Source organism: Chelonus insularis, unplaced genomic scaffold (genome assembly GCF_013357705.1).
Source record: "Chelonus insularis isolate UGA/USDA-ARS -01 unplaced genomic scaffold, ASM1335770v1 contig_90_pilon, whole genome shotgun sequence".
NCBI lineage: Eukaryota > Metazoa > Arthropoda > Insecta > Hymenoptera > Braconidae > Chelonus > Chelonus insularis.
Window position 1 is genome coordinate 59554 of NW_023276779.1, and position 18340 is coordinate 77893.

At 28.9% G+C, this 18340-nt stretch overlaps 4 protein-coding genes across 4 annotated transcripts; 3 read left to right on the forward strand and 1 right to left on the reverse strand.

Moving 5' to 3' along the window:
* Positions 1-1684: 1684 nt before the first annotated feature.
* Positions 1685-3645, forward strand: LOC118072254 (uncharacterized). The gene is made up of 3 exons (XM_035091965.1): positions 1685-2103; positions 2809-3298; positions 3397-3645. The coding sequence occupies exons 1-3, from the start codon at positions 1868-1870 to the stop codon at positions 3550-3552; spliced, it is 882 nt and encodes a 293-aa protein (XP_034947856.1). The 5' UTR covers positions 1685-1867; the 3' UTR covers positions 3553-3645.
* A 116-nt stretch (positions 3646-3761) lies between these two features.
* Bsg (immunoglobulin domain-containing protein Bsg) lies at positions 3762-10081 on the reverse strand. Its single transcript, XM_035091964.1, has 6 exons — positions 9828-10081; positions 9434-9574; positions 8166-8426; positions 6123-6371; positions 4856-5294; positions 3762-4401 (listed from the first exon to the last, which is right to left on the reverse strand). The coding sequence occupies exons 2-6, from the start codon at positions 9501-9503 to the stop codon at positions 4356-4358; spliced, it is 1065 nt and encodes a 354-aa protein (XP_034947855.1). The 5' UTR covers positions 9504-9574; positions 9828-10081; the 3' UTR covers positions 3762-4355.
* Positions 10082-13857: 3776 nt separating this feature from the next.
* On the forward strand, positions 13858-16617 carry LOC118072264 (uncharacterized). Its single transcript, XM_035091978.1, has 2 exons — positions 13858-14746; positions 16561-16617. Exon 1 carries the CDS (start codon positions 13911-13913, stop codon positions 14742-14744), a length of 834 nt encoding a protein of 277 aa, XP_034947869.1. The 5' UTR covers positions 13858-13910; the 3' UTR covers positions 14745-14746; positions 16561-16617.
* LOC118072268 (uncharacterized) lies at positions 15575-17583 on the forward strand. Its single transcript, XM_035091981.1, has 2 exons — positions 15575-16504; positions 16561-17583. The coding sequence occupies exons 1-2, from the start codon at positions 15575-15577 to the stop codon at positions 17581-17583; spliced, it is 1953 nt and encodes a 650-aa protein (XP_034947872.1).
* Positions 17584-18340: the final 757 nt, after the last annotated feature.

Here is an 18340-nt window from a genome sequence, read left to right on the forward strand (position 1 = left end):
ACTGCATAATGCTGTAAAAGTCGAAGAAGCAAATATCGTTCGGCTACTTTTGGAATATGGTGCCAACATCCATCTTCGTGATTATGATGGAAACACACCCATATTGATTGCTGCTCGAAAGAACAACCTGTGTATCATCCACCTTCTTTTAAATCATGGGGCAAATGTAGCAGACGTTAATCCACACAATTATACAGTACTTCACTATGCAATAATGGAACAGGCAGATTGGCTCCATAACCATTTAAACTGGCATGTAAATAATACCAAAACTACAATTGTCAAGCTGTTCATTTTGAAGGGTGCAAAAATTAACACAAAAACAAGCAATACTCATTATTACCCTCTTCATTTTGCTGCCAAAGTCGGAGTCCCTGGTGTTGTCCAGGTACTACTTGCACACGGAGCACGAGTAGATAAAGTCAACATCAAAAATATGACGCCTTTAGAACTCAGTCAAAATCAGATAGTTTCTCTAAATATACGGGTGAACAGCAGTAACAATCTAGAAAGTGATGTCTCCGAAATGGTTTCCATGCTGAAACTTGCAACCTTCCGGTTACTGCAGCACTATGTTTATCAGCTTGATCAAATAGGACTTCCTGTTGGCCCAAGAACTCTGATGGAGAACAGCAATGATATATTAAAATTGGACAACGATTTCAGCAAAATTATCGACGATGAACTTAAATTCATCAAAGAAACTAGGATCAGCAACAGCTACATCACACTTTATCACTTTCTTCGAAGTACTGATGAACAAGCTGCAAAAATAATTCGGAATGATGATCTTCTTGAAGACCTCAAGATAATGCTGCAATTTCCAAGTAGATTTCCTGAGTATGCACAATTAATTGAAAATAAACTGACGATTGCTCTTACGAAAAAAGAAGAATATAATCTCATGTTTAAATTAATGAAATTCTTCATTGAAGAAACAAAATTGCCATCATTGCCAAATGAATGCGTTGAGCACATTATTGCTTTATTAAATGACGAAGACAAAAAAGTACTAATAAATGATTTTGTTCGATAAATACATGTAAATTTACTACATTGTTTTGTTTATTCATTATCTTCATTTTTTTTGAATTGTTAACATGTAAATTACTGTTTATAAACAAAATGTAAATATGTAAATAGTTTTTTAATTTGTTTATTTAACAATTAATATTCCATATTGTTAAAAATTATTGTAATAAATAGTATATTTAAGCCATTGTCAATCTTTATATTTATTATTGTATTTACTTATGATATTTTGGTGTTTAATACAATAAACTGTAATGATATTAACTTATTTACTTCTGTTCTCAATTATTTTTAAATCTTTTCTTTTTAATTAAATTAATTCACCTTTTGTCAATTGTAAAACCAAATTTCTAGGTTTAATAACAGTTTCATTGAACTTTTAATTTATCATTAGACAAATTGTAATTTTTTCAAAAAATTTTTTTTATATAAATTTGGATAATTAACAGCAAAAAAAACATTCATGATCATGATGAATTTTTCAAAATTGAATTTACAACAATGTAATCATGATATGAGATTCCAAGGAAATGCTAAATTATTTTTAACCATTTTTTCTATCATTTAATGATTGTTTTATCTTATCAGAATGCACATTGTTATTCAAATATTTCCACAAGTTCATAAGAAAATATTTTTCTGATAATTCTCCATTTGTTAAAATGATTTATCATTATTTTCGACATCGTTAAATCCTAACATTTTTCTTAAACTAACATAAAGTATTCATTATACTAAATGGTGATGTCTAACTGACTTAGGTTCCAAAAAACTTTTCAATTAACATACATCAAATATATAATCATAATTGTCTGTCTGAAAAAATTCTATAAAAATGAATCGATTTTCTAGCCATTTTCTAATATTTTTAATTATTATTAGCTTTGTAGAGCTATCTTATTGTTGTGGTCCTCACAATGATCCACTCGAAACTGAAGGAGTTCATCCCGACTGGTTTGCTGCAATTTTTTCTACTCCAAAACAAAATTCATCGAAGATTGATTATGAATTTAAGTGTTTAGGTGCTGTGGTTAATCCAAAAGTTGTAGTGGTCTCTGCATTATGTGTACCGTAAGTAAAATTCAATGAAAACAACAATATAAAGTTTCTATTTACAGTGTATACAATTTGTAGAATAGCAGAACTAAATAAAAATTCAAAAAAAAAAAAAAAATGACAGAATAATTATCTATAAGAGACAGTAGAATTTACTAGTCAATATTGATGTGATGTCTCCCATATTTTACATTCAATTTTATTAAAGCAATGTTGCTGAATATCTTAAATTATTGTTTATTTATTTCAATTAGTTCAATATAAAGTGAATAATAAACTAAATAAAAATTTGTAGAAAAAACTGCATATTATAATTAGTTATTTTATTATCAAGTACTTATTACTCTGCTTACTTTAAAACAAATGATTTTATTTTTTATGAGGTTGCACAAAATGTACTTTAAAATTTCATCTACTTATTTTAATCTTATTTAGTTTATTCTATAGATGGAAAAATTTTGATTTTTTCTAAACAGATTACAGGAAAATCAGGATCTTTTCTACTGAGCCTTTCAGTATGTGCAAACCTATTTAAAGAACATTAATAGCAGCAAGAGTAAGCTTCGCTTAGCTTTGATTTATTGAGTTTGTTATTGTGATGAAATAGATTTTAGATTTTACCAAAATGTTACTTACAATCTTGTATGTGTCAAATTGTTTTTTAAATAAATGATTTGTTGAATCAGTTGAAAAACTCAAATCTAATTTCATTCATTGCAGAATGGGATTTCAAGATGTCACATCAGTTCGATTTTATAACTGGAGTCACAACAGAAACATAACTAAACATGTAGCTTATGAAGAACGTTCCGTATCAGAAATGATGAATTTTCAGCAACTGAACCCGGGTGAAGTAGGAAGAAACGATGTCAACTTACTAATACTTTCTGAATCAATACATTTAAATTCATTCGTCACTGTCAAAAATACTGGTTCATATATTTACGAACACAAATATCGTGAAGATGCAGGTGATCCAACTCGATGCATTTTCATAGATACCAAAGGAAACATGCACAATGGTTATGAAGTTCAATTTGAGTACGTTTATTCCATCACCAAACCACAATGCTGTAAATTTTTTGGATATACATACTCAGAACATGTTCCATTTTCTCCACATGCTGACAAATATTTTATTATTGATGACAAATGTAAAGTATTTCTATTCGAAATGAACTGCTTTCAAATCTATCATCCCGATAATCAGGTAAAGCAATATTATTTTTCATAACTCACTTAAAAATATTCATCAAAATGAATACACATTCAATTAACTAAATAAAATTTTATTTTTTTTCATGGAAGTCATATTCACATTATAATCCATTAATATGCCCAGATTACGAACAGAATCCGTATCTGTATGGATTTTTAATTAATAGGACGAATGATCACGTCAAAGTTTCAACTTTTTCAGAAAATAACCCATGGATTAATGAAGAATTAAAAAAATATCCTTAATTTAAATATATTTTTTATCAATCACATTACAGAAATGAAATGATAATTTCAATTGAAAATAATATAATGTGCTATTAATATAACTGTTTTAACATTGAAAAAAATCTGAAGTAAAATAATGAATAATGATAAAAGATGTAAACAATTTGTTTTTCACTCTTTTAATAATTAATATTCAAGTACCATAACCATCTTCTAATATTATCTCAACATCTGAAGATATATGTTCTAAAAAATAGAATAACATTTTGGCATTTAACAAAAACGATGGGATGTTAAAATGAATTTAAATGTTTCTTTGTTATGTGTTACATACAGAAAAAACTCAGTTTTGAATAAATTTAAAATTTTTAATATCGATTAACCTATGTATACACATAATAATAATTCTAACAGTGCACATAATAATTATTTCATATCAATATATAATGTACGTACTTTGAAAAAGCATCTTATTTGTTTTCATTGCAATTGTGGTAAAAACCTACACATCATAAGAAATATCCAAAGTTTTTATATCAGATAATATTAGTAGATATATCAGAAACAATTGTTTCTTTGTTATGTTTTATCTTTTAGAAATTATAGCAAACTTTTTTTTTTATTAATAGTTCTATGAATGAAATGAATAATCACTAATGAATAATAAAAATTGTAGAGTATGTAAGTTGTTATTTTAAACTTATTCTTACTTTATATTTAGAAAGAAATAAGTAGCTATTTTATTATAAGTTTGGAAGTTATACTGAAACCATTGACATTGTATTGACTTCCTCTCCAATGTGACACTTAATTTTTACATTTTATTTTCTTTGTCTCACATCTGAGTCCTTGTTAGGCGTTGGTTTCCTGTTGTTTTTTGAAAAAAAAAATTATTTCAGAATTATCTTTCTAATTTCATCTTAATAACCAATATTTCATGCTTTTAACAGATAAAAAAAAATTTTCTTTAATTTTAACAAAAATAAAATAAATAACCATGATAAATAAAAGTAAATACATACACTAATGCTCAATTCCGTTGTATTTTTTTAATCAAATCAATTTAAAAAAATATTATTTTTTGCTAATTTTTTGATACATTTTTATCAAGCATTGGTGTTTTTATCTTAGCAAAGATTTAATGAAGTTTCATGATTATCAGTAAAATCATCCACTTCATTCTTAATATTATTGAAAAAATATTCATTTATATAGGCATATAATTCTAAGCCTCTTGTTAATTTACTGATACATTAAACTATGCTAATCAAATGATAAATAATATAATATAAATACAATAAATAAAATAAAGATAACTCACGTGTCAGGACTTTGATCAGTATCAGACTCCTCAAGTTCTGATTTGTTGCGTTTCTTTTCATATATCAGAATGATAGCACAGAGAACAATAACTTCAGCACAAATACCAAGGAATGGCCATAATGCAGCTAATTTATCTTTAACTCTGAGTGTTCCTGTTGAATGAGCAGTGTATTGCATATCATCAGAGTCGTACAATGCCCAGCATGTGACATCACCACGATCACTCATCTCAATGTGATCCACATTTAATACTGCACGATTAATTCCACGATCTTCATCACGCATCAATTGTACACGCCCATCGCTGTTGGTGTAATTTTTTCCAGCAAAAAGCCAGCTTATTTTGATTCCTGGACTATGTGATCCCGAACAGGTTAAATGAAGCTTTTCACCTTCGACAACACTCACGAATTCAGAGATTTTAGCTGTTGGTGGAGCTGTAATATAATATCAAATATATTGATTATTTGATTTTATTGAGGATTTAACAGAGAACTTAAATTTTAAGATTAATATTGAAATCGATTTAAGCAAAACTTGGGTCCTCAACACGAGATATTGGCTTTCCAAAAAAAATAAAAAAAATCGGTTCTTCAGAACCGGAACAACTCTTCAGGTATGTTTTCTTTTACTCAAACTCATTTATGTTTACAGAGTAACCCAAAATTTAGGCTCCTTTGCAGGTAATTCTTACCCACCTTTGACTTACAGGCAGACTATTTTTTGTCTTTAGAACTATTTTTTTTTTTTAATCTAAGTTTGCCACATGAAAATAATTTTGTCTAAAACATCTGGTGAGCAGATTTGTACCTTTTCTTTTCCACAATTAAGTTGCAAAAGTATCATAAAAAGGAAAGAATGTTGAAAATAAATTTTTTATTGTAGTTTTACAGCTAAACTATAATAGATATAAAGTGTAGCCAATTGACGTTTTTTATGTGAAATTTAAAGAACTTTGATATTTTTTGAAACTTTTTTCTGTATCTTGTAAAATTTACATTAATCACGAAAAACAAATTTTGAAGTAGTTTTTTGGTAATTACTTTTTTTGCCTGGTATTAAGCAAAGGGTAAAGCAAACTAATTTCTATTGCCACTAATTCTTTTTAACTACCCCAAGAGTATTTCGTGGAGTTTTAAGTTATGCTGAAAAATAACGATTTCATAATTTTGATGATCGAATTATTCTCTCTTTGGTTTCAATCAATTTAATTAAATATAAATATAATTTATATTGTAAGTAATAGTAATTAGTTTTCATCTTACCAACAACTCGTATAGATGTCATTGCATTGGAAGAAGTATTACAACTATAAAGACCCAAAACATCTGCATGATCTTTCAGAATTTTTAAAACTCCACTATTGTTTTCAACTTCAACCAAACCATCTTTTGATGCGAATTTTTGCTTTACATCTACTCCATCTTTCTTCCATACTACTTCATCACCAGAAGTAACATTTTCACACTCAATGCGTAATTCCTCTTTTGGCGGGATAACTTTTATCTTTGTAACTGAAAACATAAAATAATTTGGTCTTTAAAATTCAGTTTCATTGAAATAAAAAAATATAAATTTATAATTTACAGGTAAATAGTTATATCTTGAATATATTATTATAGGGTAAATTCATTTTGTATTTTTTCATGAGTATCTTATCATTTTAAATATGTAGATTATAAATGATGGGATCTTAAACAAGTTATAATAAATCATGAGTTTAGTTACAATTTATTAAACTCGAATGTTGTATTACAATATACATCAGAGGTGGAAAAAATTTGACTACAAGGAAGCCTAAAATTTCAGTGACTCTGGAAATATTAATGAGTGCAAGTAAATAACAACTTTCTCTATACCTGGAAAGCTGAGTATTATATATGCCCACCTCTGGTTTACAATACTACCAGTATTGAACCCCTAATAGAACAACAGATGTACACAAGCAATTTATGAATGACCGAATTTAGCAGGAATAGATTTGTTGGAATGTTATTCTAATGAACATACCAGTGAATGAACATCTAAGCCCAAAAAATTGAAAAAAAAAAAAAATTATTACAAATACAAAATATTTTATTCTATTTTAATTCTGATCATTTAATAATTCGAGTGAATTGACTTTCTTCTAAGTGATGTCTATTTATTGGTTTAGTTGCCCGAACAAATAACTGATAATACATATGTGTAAAAATAAGATTAAATGTTGCACAGTAATTATAAACAAATTAATGAATAAAATTACGAAAAAATATTTGTAAATGAAGACGAAAATATTTTTCAAATTTCATCTATTTACTTTCCCATAATTACTTTATTATCCCTCAAGGCACCTTAATTTTTATTTTTTATGATTTTTCTAGTTAATATTGCAATCACGTTTTTTATCTTATCGACTTATTATCACACAACTATCGCGATTATTTATTTAGCACAATCCACAGCTTCAATATAAAAGACAAAAAAATCATCTAACATATTTTAAATTATTGAATATTAATTTCAAACCTGAATAAATAATATTATACATGCATTAACTGATTATTTGTTTATTTGTATAAGAACATAGTAGATGTCTAATTTTACTTTCACAATGACTAATGAAAAAAGCATTATTGTAAAGGAACATATCATTTTTAATGTAAAATGAATCATTTTTCATGTTTAATAAATTCTCCCAAAATAAACTCTACCTATATAAATTGAATTAATCTTTTTTTCATGATAAAAATTTTGTAAACTACTATTTCAATTACATTTTCTTCGGCAATTTGACTTAGCAAACATTAATTAATGTTACTTATTCCCAAGATGTTAAACTAGTCAAATAAATATACATGTTTCGATTAGTTCTATAAATGTGTCGAAAGCTGTCAAAAACATATTTTACTAATTGCAGGCCGAAATTACACTAATTGATCTTTAATTAGTAGTGAAGTCTATAATGTCTAATTTTTATAATGATATAACTTACACGCAATTCCAATTGCTTGAAAATGAATTGTATATGAATTTGAAAGAACAACTATATATTTTCAAATAAAGCATTGCTCAGACAAATTTATCTGCATCTAACCACTTAAGTTATATCATTGCTTTGGTCATACGTAAAAATTAATTGATCAATTTACTGAACAAATTATGCTGCTATTAACAAAAATCTTTGTTAATTATTAACTAGTCATTGAATGATCACTCTTTTATGAAGAAATATTTTTTAATTATCATTTATAAGAAGACTATAGTATATTAGCTTATATAAACATTTGACATGTTTATTATTATATCATAATAAAAAAATAACTTACCACTTTTAACAGTCAAGTGAAAAGTAACATTACTATTTGGTATACATTTATAATTTCCTTCATGAAAATCTTTAGCTTGTTGTGACTTTAACAAACTTGCACCATTGTCAATCTTCGTGACTGTAATATCACCCGATCCTAGTTCATCAACAAGACGTTGACCATTTCGCGTCCAAGATACTTTATCATCTGCTTTGAGACCTCTGCATTCAATACTCCATGGATTTTCTTCTTGTACTTCAGTCGATCCATGGTATGTTACTGAAACAAAAACGTATGACTTTTAGGTTTTTTATTTTTAGCAAGTGAATCATCCAAATACCACTTATAATTCTGAACAATAGTTTCTACAAGTTATTGAAAAGCTTCATAATATGTTGTAAAATGACAATAATTTTTTATATGAAAATAAATTATATTTGAATTTGAAAGCAATTTGATTTAAATTTATAAATAATTAAAAAAAATTATCAATTAATATTCCTTAGATTTTATTTTGTACATAATATGAAAAATTTTTAATTGAAATAGAAATAGTGTGTATTAATTAAAATTCATTAACGACAATAAACGTTTTGTTCTAGAAAGTTTAAAGACATGTATTCCCAAACTATTATTGAATTTATCTTTGTCTTCATCATACCTACGTTTCATTTTTTTGTATTCATAAAAGTTGAATAATGAAAATTGATTAGAATAAATTAAATATTCATTATTACTGTTGATTTATATTAACATAAAGATTATTACTTATAAAGATCAATTATTTATAATTAATTACAATTTAGCATTTTAGAAAAATATTAATCATAAAGGTGTTAATTATAGATTAACAAAAAGTTTCAAAGCTCTAAAATTTCTAATGACAAAAGAATTTTTTCCACAAATAATCACATCAAATGTTATCATAATCTTTTAACAAAAGCGTATTATTTTGGGTAATAATACACAACTGAATTAAATAAAACTTAAGTGTTATACGACTTGAAGGACAATCTTCAATGAAAATTTCAATTTAAACATACTAATTGAATTCCAAAAGAATTTATAGAATTAACTTATAACATATACGTGAAACAGTAAATCATTTTAATTATTTATTTAATCTTTTTTTAAATATTTCTAAATCTAACATGCTAATCTTCACTTGGACAGTTGATTGATTAATGTACTGTCAAAATATTTGATAAAAATATCTATGAAACAATTGGAATTTAAGTTTCGATTCCAATAGATTCACTTAATGTGAATTTAAAAATAATACTCACCACCTTGGATTGTTGAAAAAATGGTCATTAAATAAAATATATGAAATATACCACAATTCAAGTTCCTCATTTTTATAAATTAACTTTAGTCTCTTGTGAGTATTATATAGACAACACTTAATATATATGTATATATATAGGCTGAAACAATGTAATTATCACTTTTAATATCACACATAATATCCAACAAAAATAGTTAAATGTAATTTATAAAAAAAAAAATTATGTAATTTTATTATTATAGAATGCATATAGAAACTTGAAAAATTTCAATGTCACAAAGAATATAAAATGTTAACTTGAAAAGTAAAATCAATAAAATAAAAGTAAAATAGAATAAATTTTATCATACTAAAATGAAATAATTTTACAGAAATGATCTTCGTGTACTCACACACTTGATTAATTTATCTTACTAATTGTATAATTCTATTAATAGAATGTGACGTCATATGTTTTCTAAATAAATAATTTCTATAAACTGATGATTTGTGTCTTTAAAGTAAATAATTTTTACTAATTGTGACACCACTATTTCTATGAGAGATAGAACACGGTTTATTGTATAAATCTAATCAATGAATAACGAATGCACAGAAGATATTAAAATTGTAGTCTAACTAATAGAAAAAAATTCAGGTCGGTCGATTTTATATCCCCACCACCTAGTACCTATATGTCATAAGCATCTGTATCAAAATATGTACACTCAGTAGCAACTTTTTTTTATTTCAGCGTCATGGAAGCTTACTTACCAACTGTTTGAGGACTTCAAAGTGTAGTTTACTATCTACATTGTTTGATTATTTCACGTTTAGCTGAGCAGCCAAAGGCACTAAAGCGCTTGAAGATCTTTCAAAATTTAGGATTTGCAAAATCGGACCCATTACAACAGCTTCCTACTGGGAAGTTATATATAAAATCTAAACTTCATACAAAAATACATTTAGTGATTTTTGTAGACTTTAATTTAAATATTAAATGAAACATCATCTCTCCATAAAAAAGCAACACTCTTATTAATATTTTTTTATAATTAAACTTATAACATTTGATAGCTAATCAATTTACTACACTAGTATTGATGGTTTGTGAAGAATCAGAACACTCGTGGCTTATTACATAGGATGAGTTAGATGATGAATTACTAGGAACGACCATTGACACTATAGAAAGGATTAAATTTACTCTCATCACATAGTTTAGCATAAATCCTGAGATTACCATTGTTTAAAACGTGACGACATGATAATCGATCTGTAAATAATTCATTCAATTTGTATTCATTAAAAAATAAATATTATTAATTAAATATTCTGGGTATTTTTACTTACAATTTTTTTTTATTATCAATATGATAAATTAATTATTCTTTAAAATATCTGATTAACGCTAAACAGTAATTTATTAATGTTTTCAAAAAATTTTTTATTCGACTTGAATACTTTACCTCTAAAACTCAGTCTAAATTGATTTAAAACATTGTTTCTTGTGAGAAAAAAATTAAGTCATCATAAAAATCTATGTTATAATAAAAATGTACGGTTTTCAAAACAGATCAATAGTGTATTTTTATGATTAAACAATATGTTGACAATTTAACAATGTCATCAGGTGATGTTTTGAGAATAGTTTTTTAAACTAATAGGTATGTTCGTTATCCGCGAAAAAATTTTTCAGTGTTCCAATCATTTTTTCCAAAATAAACAAAATACCAGTGATAAACATTGATAGAGTAAAAGACACAGATCCATATAACGATTATTCGCATCATTGTTTTTTTATCTACTAAATATAAAAAATATCATTGTTTTATTCTTTTATAGAAATTAAAAAAAAATGTTAGTTAATTTTTAATATGAGAATTTAAAAAACCATGATTGTTTGATGATTTTGATAATTATATATACATATATTAAATATAAAAAATTTAGACAACAATGGTGGTGTAGCCGAAAACTGCATCTTTTACCTTAAATGAAAGTAAACTGCAAGTTATTAATTGATAAACTTTAAACAAAAAAAATTAAATGATGTTTTACTAATGCTTACGTATGAAATCTCGGCAAAACAGTTTTGTAGTAAGAGTTGTATAACATTATTTACAATCGTAGGTACAAAGATAGAATTTTCTTACCTGATACTTGACAGAAAAATGCCATTGATACTAATGAACTAAATTAATAAATAGTTATCGTTGATAATTTATGATCATGAAAAGTAGGTAAAAGATAAATAAATATATCTTACATTTATATTTGTTATCACTCCTACAATTTTAACTGCTGTTAATTAATTACTTAATTACTAAATTATTTTTGAATTAATCCTATTACCAAATTAATATAAATATTATAAGATACCTTATCGATTTTGTATTTAATTGATCAAGTTCTTATGCCAAATAATAATTTCCTGTCACAATAGTATAATGTGTCGTTTAGAAGAATATTTAAATATTTATTCAAGTTTGAGCTCTGCCAAGAAACTACAAATTGACTTCTTCTTATCTTTGATGCCATTCACCAACTTTACGTTGGCTCTACTATTCCAAAAATTACAGGAAAGTGTATAACTTATATCAACTTGATTATATAGATAACATACGTATATATAAAACTTTTTATTATCACTTTTACATTCTATGAGAAAAAGTTTTATTTATCAAAGTTACCAAATATCATATAGACTCATGTTTTTTTTATAACTATTTGGACATTAAAAATTTACTTCTTCTTCTCGTACCCATATATTCAATAATCAACATGTCTATCTTTGCTAAAAATCTCTATTAAATTTTATATTATTTCATTGCGTTTATATAAAAAAATAAAATACTAACATGCATTGCTTTATCAGGTTAACAGAAAGAATTAAGAATAATGTGCTTTTTCTGAACGAATTCGTATGATCGATATTTTTCACAGGAGTGTTTCTTGTTTTCATCATTTACGGATGACATTGATATTGATAATTAGCTTTATTAGTTGACGTTATTGTAACCCTTCCTAACTTTCAAAGATAATTTTTGCAAGTAACTTATGTTTTGGATTCATTACGCAACGGTCCAAGTAGATTTAACTCAATCAAGTGGAATTGAAATTAGTTCTATAAGAAAAACAAAAAATGAATTTATTTAACATTTAATAAACATTGAAACATCGCAAGTGATATATTAAGACATATGACAATTGAAATAGTAATCTATTATTTAAGTAAATAAAACTTATTTCTCTTACTTACTTGGGAGGCGAAATCTTGACTTTCCTCTTTCTTATCAGTAAGAATCAAAAAAAGATGATGAGGATTAGTGATATTCTGAATTGTTTTCGGGTGAACTTTAATGAAAATTTTTAATGTTGTTTATAAAATTGGGCAAGTTATATAATTCAGCGACTACCAATAAGTCTATGGCATTTTTTATAGTTAATAGATTACAAAGTTCTGTTTCGCATATCGCTTCCAGACCTTCCAATTGATATTTACACACTGCTTTCAATAAATTTATTCCAGTTTCTAGATCAAGTTTTATTTCAACTTCATCTGTATAAATGAAATGTATCATTTATTTAAAAATTGACTTATGTCTTCAATTTTGACTCGATTCGATTTGTTCTCAATCATATTGTAGTTAAACATTGCTGAAAATACTGGACTGCGTGCCATTAGTATTATTTTATGAACATTGAATTCTTAACCATCAACTTCAAATACGACATCACTTTCATTTTGACTATTCAAAAGTTCTTTGAAATTATTCGTTATTGTTTGATATCTTGGAATTAAAATTCAGTCAGGGAATAATTCCAATTATAGTCGTCTCGTTCGAAAGGATTACAAACGTAGTATCGCCTTCGTACTACAACACAACCACACATTCAGAGATAGAAAAAGAGAGCCCTCTATGACTCTCTACCAGCTTCCGGGTAACTCTCATAACGTTTTTTGTGCGCGGCACGGTCACACGTTCAGAGATTCAAGTAAGAAATTTTAATCAAAAAAGAGGAAAAAATGGGAAAAAGTAAAAGAAAACGTGAGCGAGAGGAAGAAAGAGAAGAACGGGAAAAGATTTGGAAGAAGTTAAAAGGATTAGAATCGCTTTTACATAAAATTACAGGGACAATAGTAAGCGAGCAAAACCACTCTGCTAACGAACAATCTTCGAATTCAGGTGAGTGTAAAAAGAAGAGTGGTTGCTTAATGACGATGTGCCCACACGAGTGGTGGGACAGATCGCTCAAGAATTTCAATAGAAAATTCAAAACAATGTGCCCACACGAGTGGTGGGACAGATTGTTCATTTCGAGTAATACTTGCACGAGTGGCAAGGTGTAATTTGGGGTCTACATGGCTTGTTGCAGAGAGTGCAAGTGAGGGAAATGGTACTGGAGATCAGCTAATCAATAATCCAGCCGATAGCTTACCGACCCACCCTGAACCGCAAGATAATTCAAATCTCACGCGACAGGGTACGCTAATGGACACTGAGGAAAGAAATATGGCGGAAACAGAGAAGGTCGATTCATCAACCGAGGTAGATGAGGAGACTCAACATATTTTAGGAAAGGACCCAAGACTTAAAAATACAAATATAGCTTCAATACACCCAGAAGTTGCAGCGAGATGGTCGTCATGGATTCCAGAGGGTCTTGAAAAAGAGATCAAGGAGAATCTCATTGCAGCTTATCCACGAGCTGAAAACGTTCTGTTAGAACCCCAGATTCTGAATGAAGAAGTCGCCGTAATAATGCAACCAGCGGCAAAGAAGCGAGATGAACATGCTGTCGAAACACAGAAATCATTAGGTTCAGCTATGATAGCCCTAGGCCTGGGGATTTCCTTAATATTGAAGGAAAAGGTCATTAAAGATGAGCACAGGAATCTGTTGTTAGAATATGTAAGTGACGCAGGGATGCTAATGGCTGAAACTCATCATCAAATGGCTATTAACAGAAGAGCATTTATTCTGCCAGGATTAGAAAAATCCAGGAAAGATGCTCTCGAAAGATGTCAACTCGACAAATATCTGTTTGGTGAAAAATTAGCGGAAAAAATCCAAACAACGAAAACAATTGAAAAGGCGGCTTCCGAACTTAAGCCTAAGCAAATAATGAAAAAATTTCCCTCGAAATCACAGAATCATTTAAACTGGAAGAACCCATCTTCGAAGAATCTGGGATATTCGAGGATGGGACAGAAGATGTACAATCCCCAAACTCAGAGAATGACGTCCAAGAGAGACTCGAGATATGCGAGCTCTCACAGCAGAACCAAAACAACTCACCGGTCATCGGATCGTCGTCACAAATAGAGGTAACCCACCATGCTGGGAGGTTAGGATCCTTTCTGGAGTCGTGGAAACTGGTCACTGCCAATGAAACTATCATAGGTTATATAGAGGGTTATAAGATCGAGTTTAGAGAAACTCCTTATCAGTCTAAGGAACCTGCGAGTCCTAACCTTATTAAGTTGGATAACTTGACAAATTATAAAATAACAGTAAATAAGTTATTGGAAGTAGGAGCTGTCAGACTTTGTTCTGACATTCAAGGACAGTTTATATCTTCCTATTTTCTAGTGGATAAACCAGATGGAACAAAGAGATTTATAATAAACTTAAAAAATCTCAATGAATTCATAGACACTAGTCATTTTAAGCTAGAAGATATAAAAATAGCTTCAAAACTTATATCACAGGGAGACTACTTGGCTGTAATTGATTTAAAGGATGCATACTTTCTTATACCAATGCATCAGGAGAGTAGAAAATATCTTAGATTTAGGTTCGAAAATAAACTGTACGAATTTGTTTGTTTACCATTTGGTTTATCCACAGCCCCATTCATTTTTACTAAGGTTTTAAGATCTGCACTTAATGTTGCACGAAAGAGGGGTTCACTATTAATTGCATATCTAGATGATATTTTGTGTGTAGGAAACACTTATGAAGAATGTACAAAGAATGTAGAGTCAACAGTGCAGCTTCTTGAGTCTTTAGGATTCATCGTAAATAAGGGAAAAAGTCAATTAATACCTGATAGAGAGTGTAAGTTTTTAGGGTTTTTGATAAACTCAAGTAGTATGACGTTAGAATTGCCAGAGTCAAAGAAACATAATTTATTAGAAAAGATTCAAAAAATAATGTATAAGGAAAAAGTAAAAATCAGATTATTAGCTCAACTTATTGGAAGTTTAGTGGCAGCTTGTCCAGCAATAAAATATGGTTGGCTCTATACAAAGAAGTTAGAGAGAGAGAAGTTTCTGTCGCTGTTGAAGAAGGATGGTAAATATGACTGCGTCATGAGGTTGCCAGAGCATTTGAGAGAGGATTTTGAATGGTGGAAAATAAATATTATGAACTCTAGAAACTCCTTTAAATTACCTAGTTATAAAAGGGTTATTTTTACTGACGCCTCTCTATCAGGTTGGGGAGCTTATTGTGAAGGTACTGGTACTCACGGGTCATGGTCTGTAGAAGAGAAAAAACACCATATAAATTATTTAGAGTTGCTTGCAATATTCTTTGCTTTAAAATCATTCGCTTCGGATCTTTACAATTGTAACATTCTCTTGAGAGTTGATAATACGACTGCAATCTCTTACATAAATCGAATGGGTGGTATTCAACATCAGAATTTAAATATTCTTGCTAGAGAAATTTGGCAGTGGTGTGAACAGAAAAACAATTGGATCTTTGCATCGTATATCCCCTCTCAAGAAAATGAAGATGCCGATCGAGAATCAAGAAAAAACAATGTCGACACTGAATGGGAGATTGGAAACGAATATTTTCGTAAAATAGTTAGAAAATATGGTACACCGGAAATAGATCTTTTCGCGAACAGAATTAATAAAAAATGCGAGGTTTTCTGTTCCTGGTTTCAAGACCCAGAAAGTTTCATCGTAGATGCGTTTACAATCAACTGGCATAACTGGTTTTTCTATGCGTTCCCTCCGTTTGCTATGATTCCTAGGGTCATTCAGAAAATTGTATCTGACAGAGCACGGGGTATATTAGTAGTCCCTTATTGGACCACACAGGCTTGGTTTCCAGTTTTCGAGACTCTTTTAGTAGAAAAACCTATCGTTTTCAAACCATCTAAAAAACTTTTGTTATCACCTTGCAGATCATTAAATCATCCCTTGCATCAAAAAATGTTTTTGATTGTCGGCAAGCTATCCGGACAGCGTTCGAAAAAAGAGGACTTCCGTCATCAGCCGTAGAGATTGTAATACTATCGCTTGCAGAAGGAACAATAAAACAATATGCTGGTCCAATAAAAGAATGGTTTGGATTTTGCGAAGAAAAGAAGCAAGATCCATATAATATCACAGAAAATAATTTATTAGAATTTTTATCTCACAAGTTTCAAGCAGGAGCAGCTTATGGCTCCCTAAATTCAATGAGAGCAGCAATATCCCTATTATCAGAAAAAAGCCTATCATCTAGTCTATTATTAAATAGATTTTTCAAAGGTGTCTATCGAAATCGTCCTCTAAGGCCGAAGTATGATAAAACCCGGGATCCAAAGATAGTCTTAGATGTGTTAGAAACTTGGTTTCCCTTGGAAAGTTTAAAGTTGTCAAGGTTAACGTTAAAAGTAGCAACCTTGTTAGCATTAGGCACTGCTCATAGAATACAAACGTTGGCACTAATTAAAGTAAGTAAAATCAAAAAAGTAGAAGGAGGATTAGAAATAGAAATTGAAGATTTTACAAAAACATCTAAAAAAGGTGTAAATCAACCATTGCTGTTTTTACCCTATTTTAAAGACAAACCTCAACTATGTATTGCAAGCACAGTAGAAAAATATATTGAGGCTACTAATTCATTAAGAAATAATGTTGACAAACTGCTAATCACTTTTAAGAAACCTTACAAAGAAGCGTCTACTCAAACAATCAGTCGTTGGGTTAAGTCAGTGTTAACAGAAAGTGGTGTTCCAGAAGAATTTACCGCATATTCAACGCGACATGCATCCACATCAACTGCATATAAAAAAGGAATTGACATAAACACAATTAAGTCAACGGCTGGTTGGACGAAATCGTCAGAGGTTTTCGCAAGATTTTACAATAGACCAATTAAAGTATCGAAAAGCATATTCGCTGAAACAGTTTGTCTTCAAGCTAATATAATAAGTTATTAAGTTGAAATACTCTGCCTTCAGTTATAATCTAAGTAAAGTAATGCTGTAAGAAAATATGTAATTGGAAAAATAAATAAATAAAAAATTTTTTACCCAAAAAATTAGGACTCTAAACATCTACGTTTGTAATCCTGAGAACGAGACGACTATAATTGTACGATCAAACGAGCTCGCCGAAGGCGAGCGAAGTTCGATCGAAATTATATAAAGTCTCGTTCGAAAGGATTACATCCCAACCCCTTAAGTTTTAATTATATAATATAATAAAAGAAAGTCCCACCCCAAGTTTATTTATTTTTCATATCTGTAAAAATTATGAGAGTTACCCGGAAGCTGGTAGAGAGTCATAGAGGGCTCTCTTTTTCTATCTCTGAATGTGTGGTTGTGTTGTAGTACGAAGGCGATACTACGTTTGTAATCCTTTCGAACGAGACTTTATATAATTTCGATCGAACTTCGCTCGCCTTCGGCGAGCTCGTTTGATCGTACAATTTTTTTGCAAAAAAATCATCCAACGAAATGAATAATTGTGGAGATGCACGTGTGTAATATTTTGTGTCATCCCACAAGATATTCCCGTTTACTTTCGTGAAATTGTCATTATTTGCTTTCAATACAGATAGCTCATATGTCAGCTGTAAACGTCTACTACAAGGATTCAATAGGAGCAAACATTGTACAGAATTTTGCGAAACAATCATTTCCAAATAGAATTGACATTCTTCGTGTCCATCAATATCGAACATAGAAGATTTTA

Coding starts and splice junctions, on each gene's coding strand:
- LOC118072254 (XM_035091965.1), top strand. CDS start 1,868: ATGAATCGATTTTCTAGCCATTTTCTAATATTTTTAATTATTATTAGC. Junction 2,104..2,808: donor GTCTCTGCATTATGTGTACC/GTAAGTAAAATT, acceptor CATTCATTGCAG/AATGGGATTTCAAGATGTCA. Junction 3,299..3,396: donor TCTATCATCCCGATAATCAG/GTAAAGCAATAT, acceptor TTTTCATGGAAG/TCATATTCACATTATAATCC.
- Bsg (XM_035091964.1), bottom strand. CDS start 9,503: ATGAGGAACTTGAATTGTGGTATATTTCATATATTTTATTTAATGACC. Junction 8,427..9,433: donor TTTTTCAACAATCCAAGGTG/GTGAGTATTATT, acceptor TTTTTGTTTCAG/TAACATACCATGGATCGACT. Junction 4,402..4,855: donor ACTGATCAAAGTCCTGACAC/GTGAGTTATCTT, acceptor AAAAAACAACAG/GAAACCAACGCCTAACAAGG.
- LOC118072264 (XM_035091978.1), top strand. CDS start 13,911: ATGGACACTGAGGAAAGAAATATGGCGGAAACAGAGAAGGTCGATTCA.
- LOC118072268 (XM_035091981.1), top strand. CDS start 15,575: ATGTATAAGGAAAAAGTAAAAATCAGATTATTAGCTCAACTTATTGGA. Junction 16,505..16,560: donor CAGTTTTCGAGACTCTTTTA/GTAGAAAAACCT, acceptor ATCACCTTGCAG/ATCATTAAATCATCCCTTGC.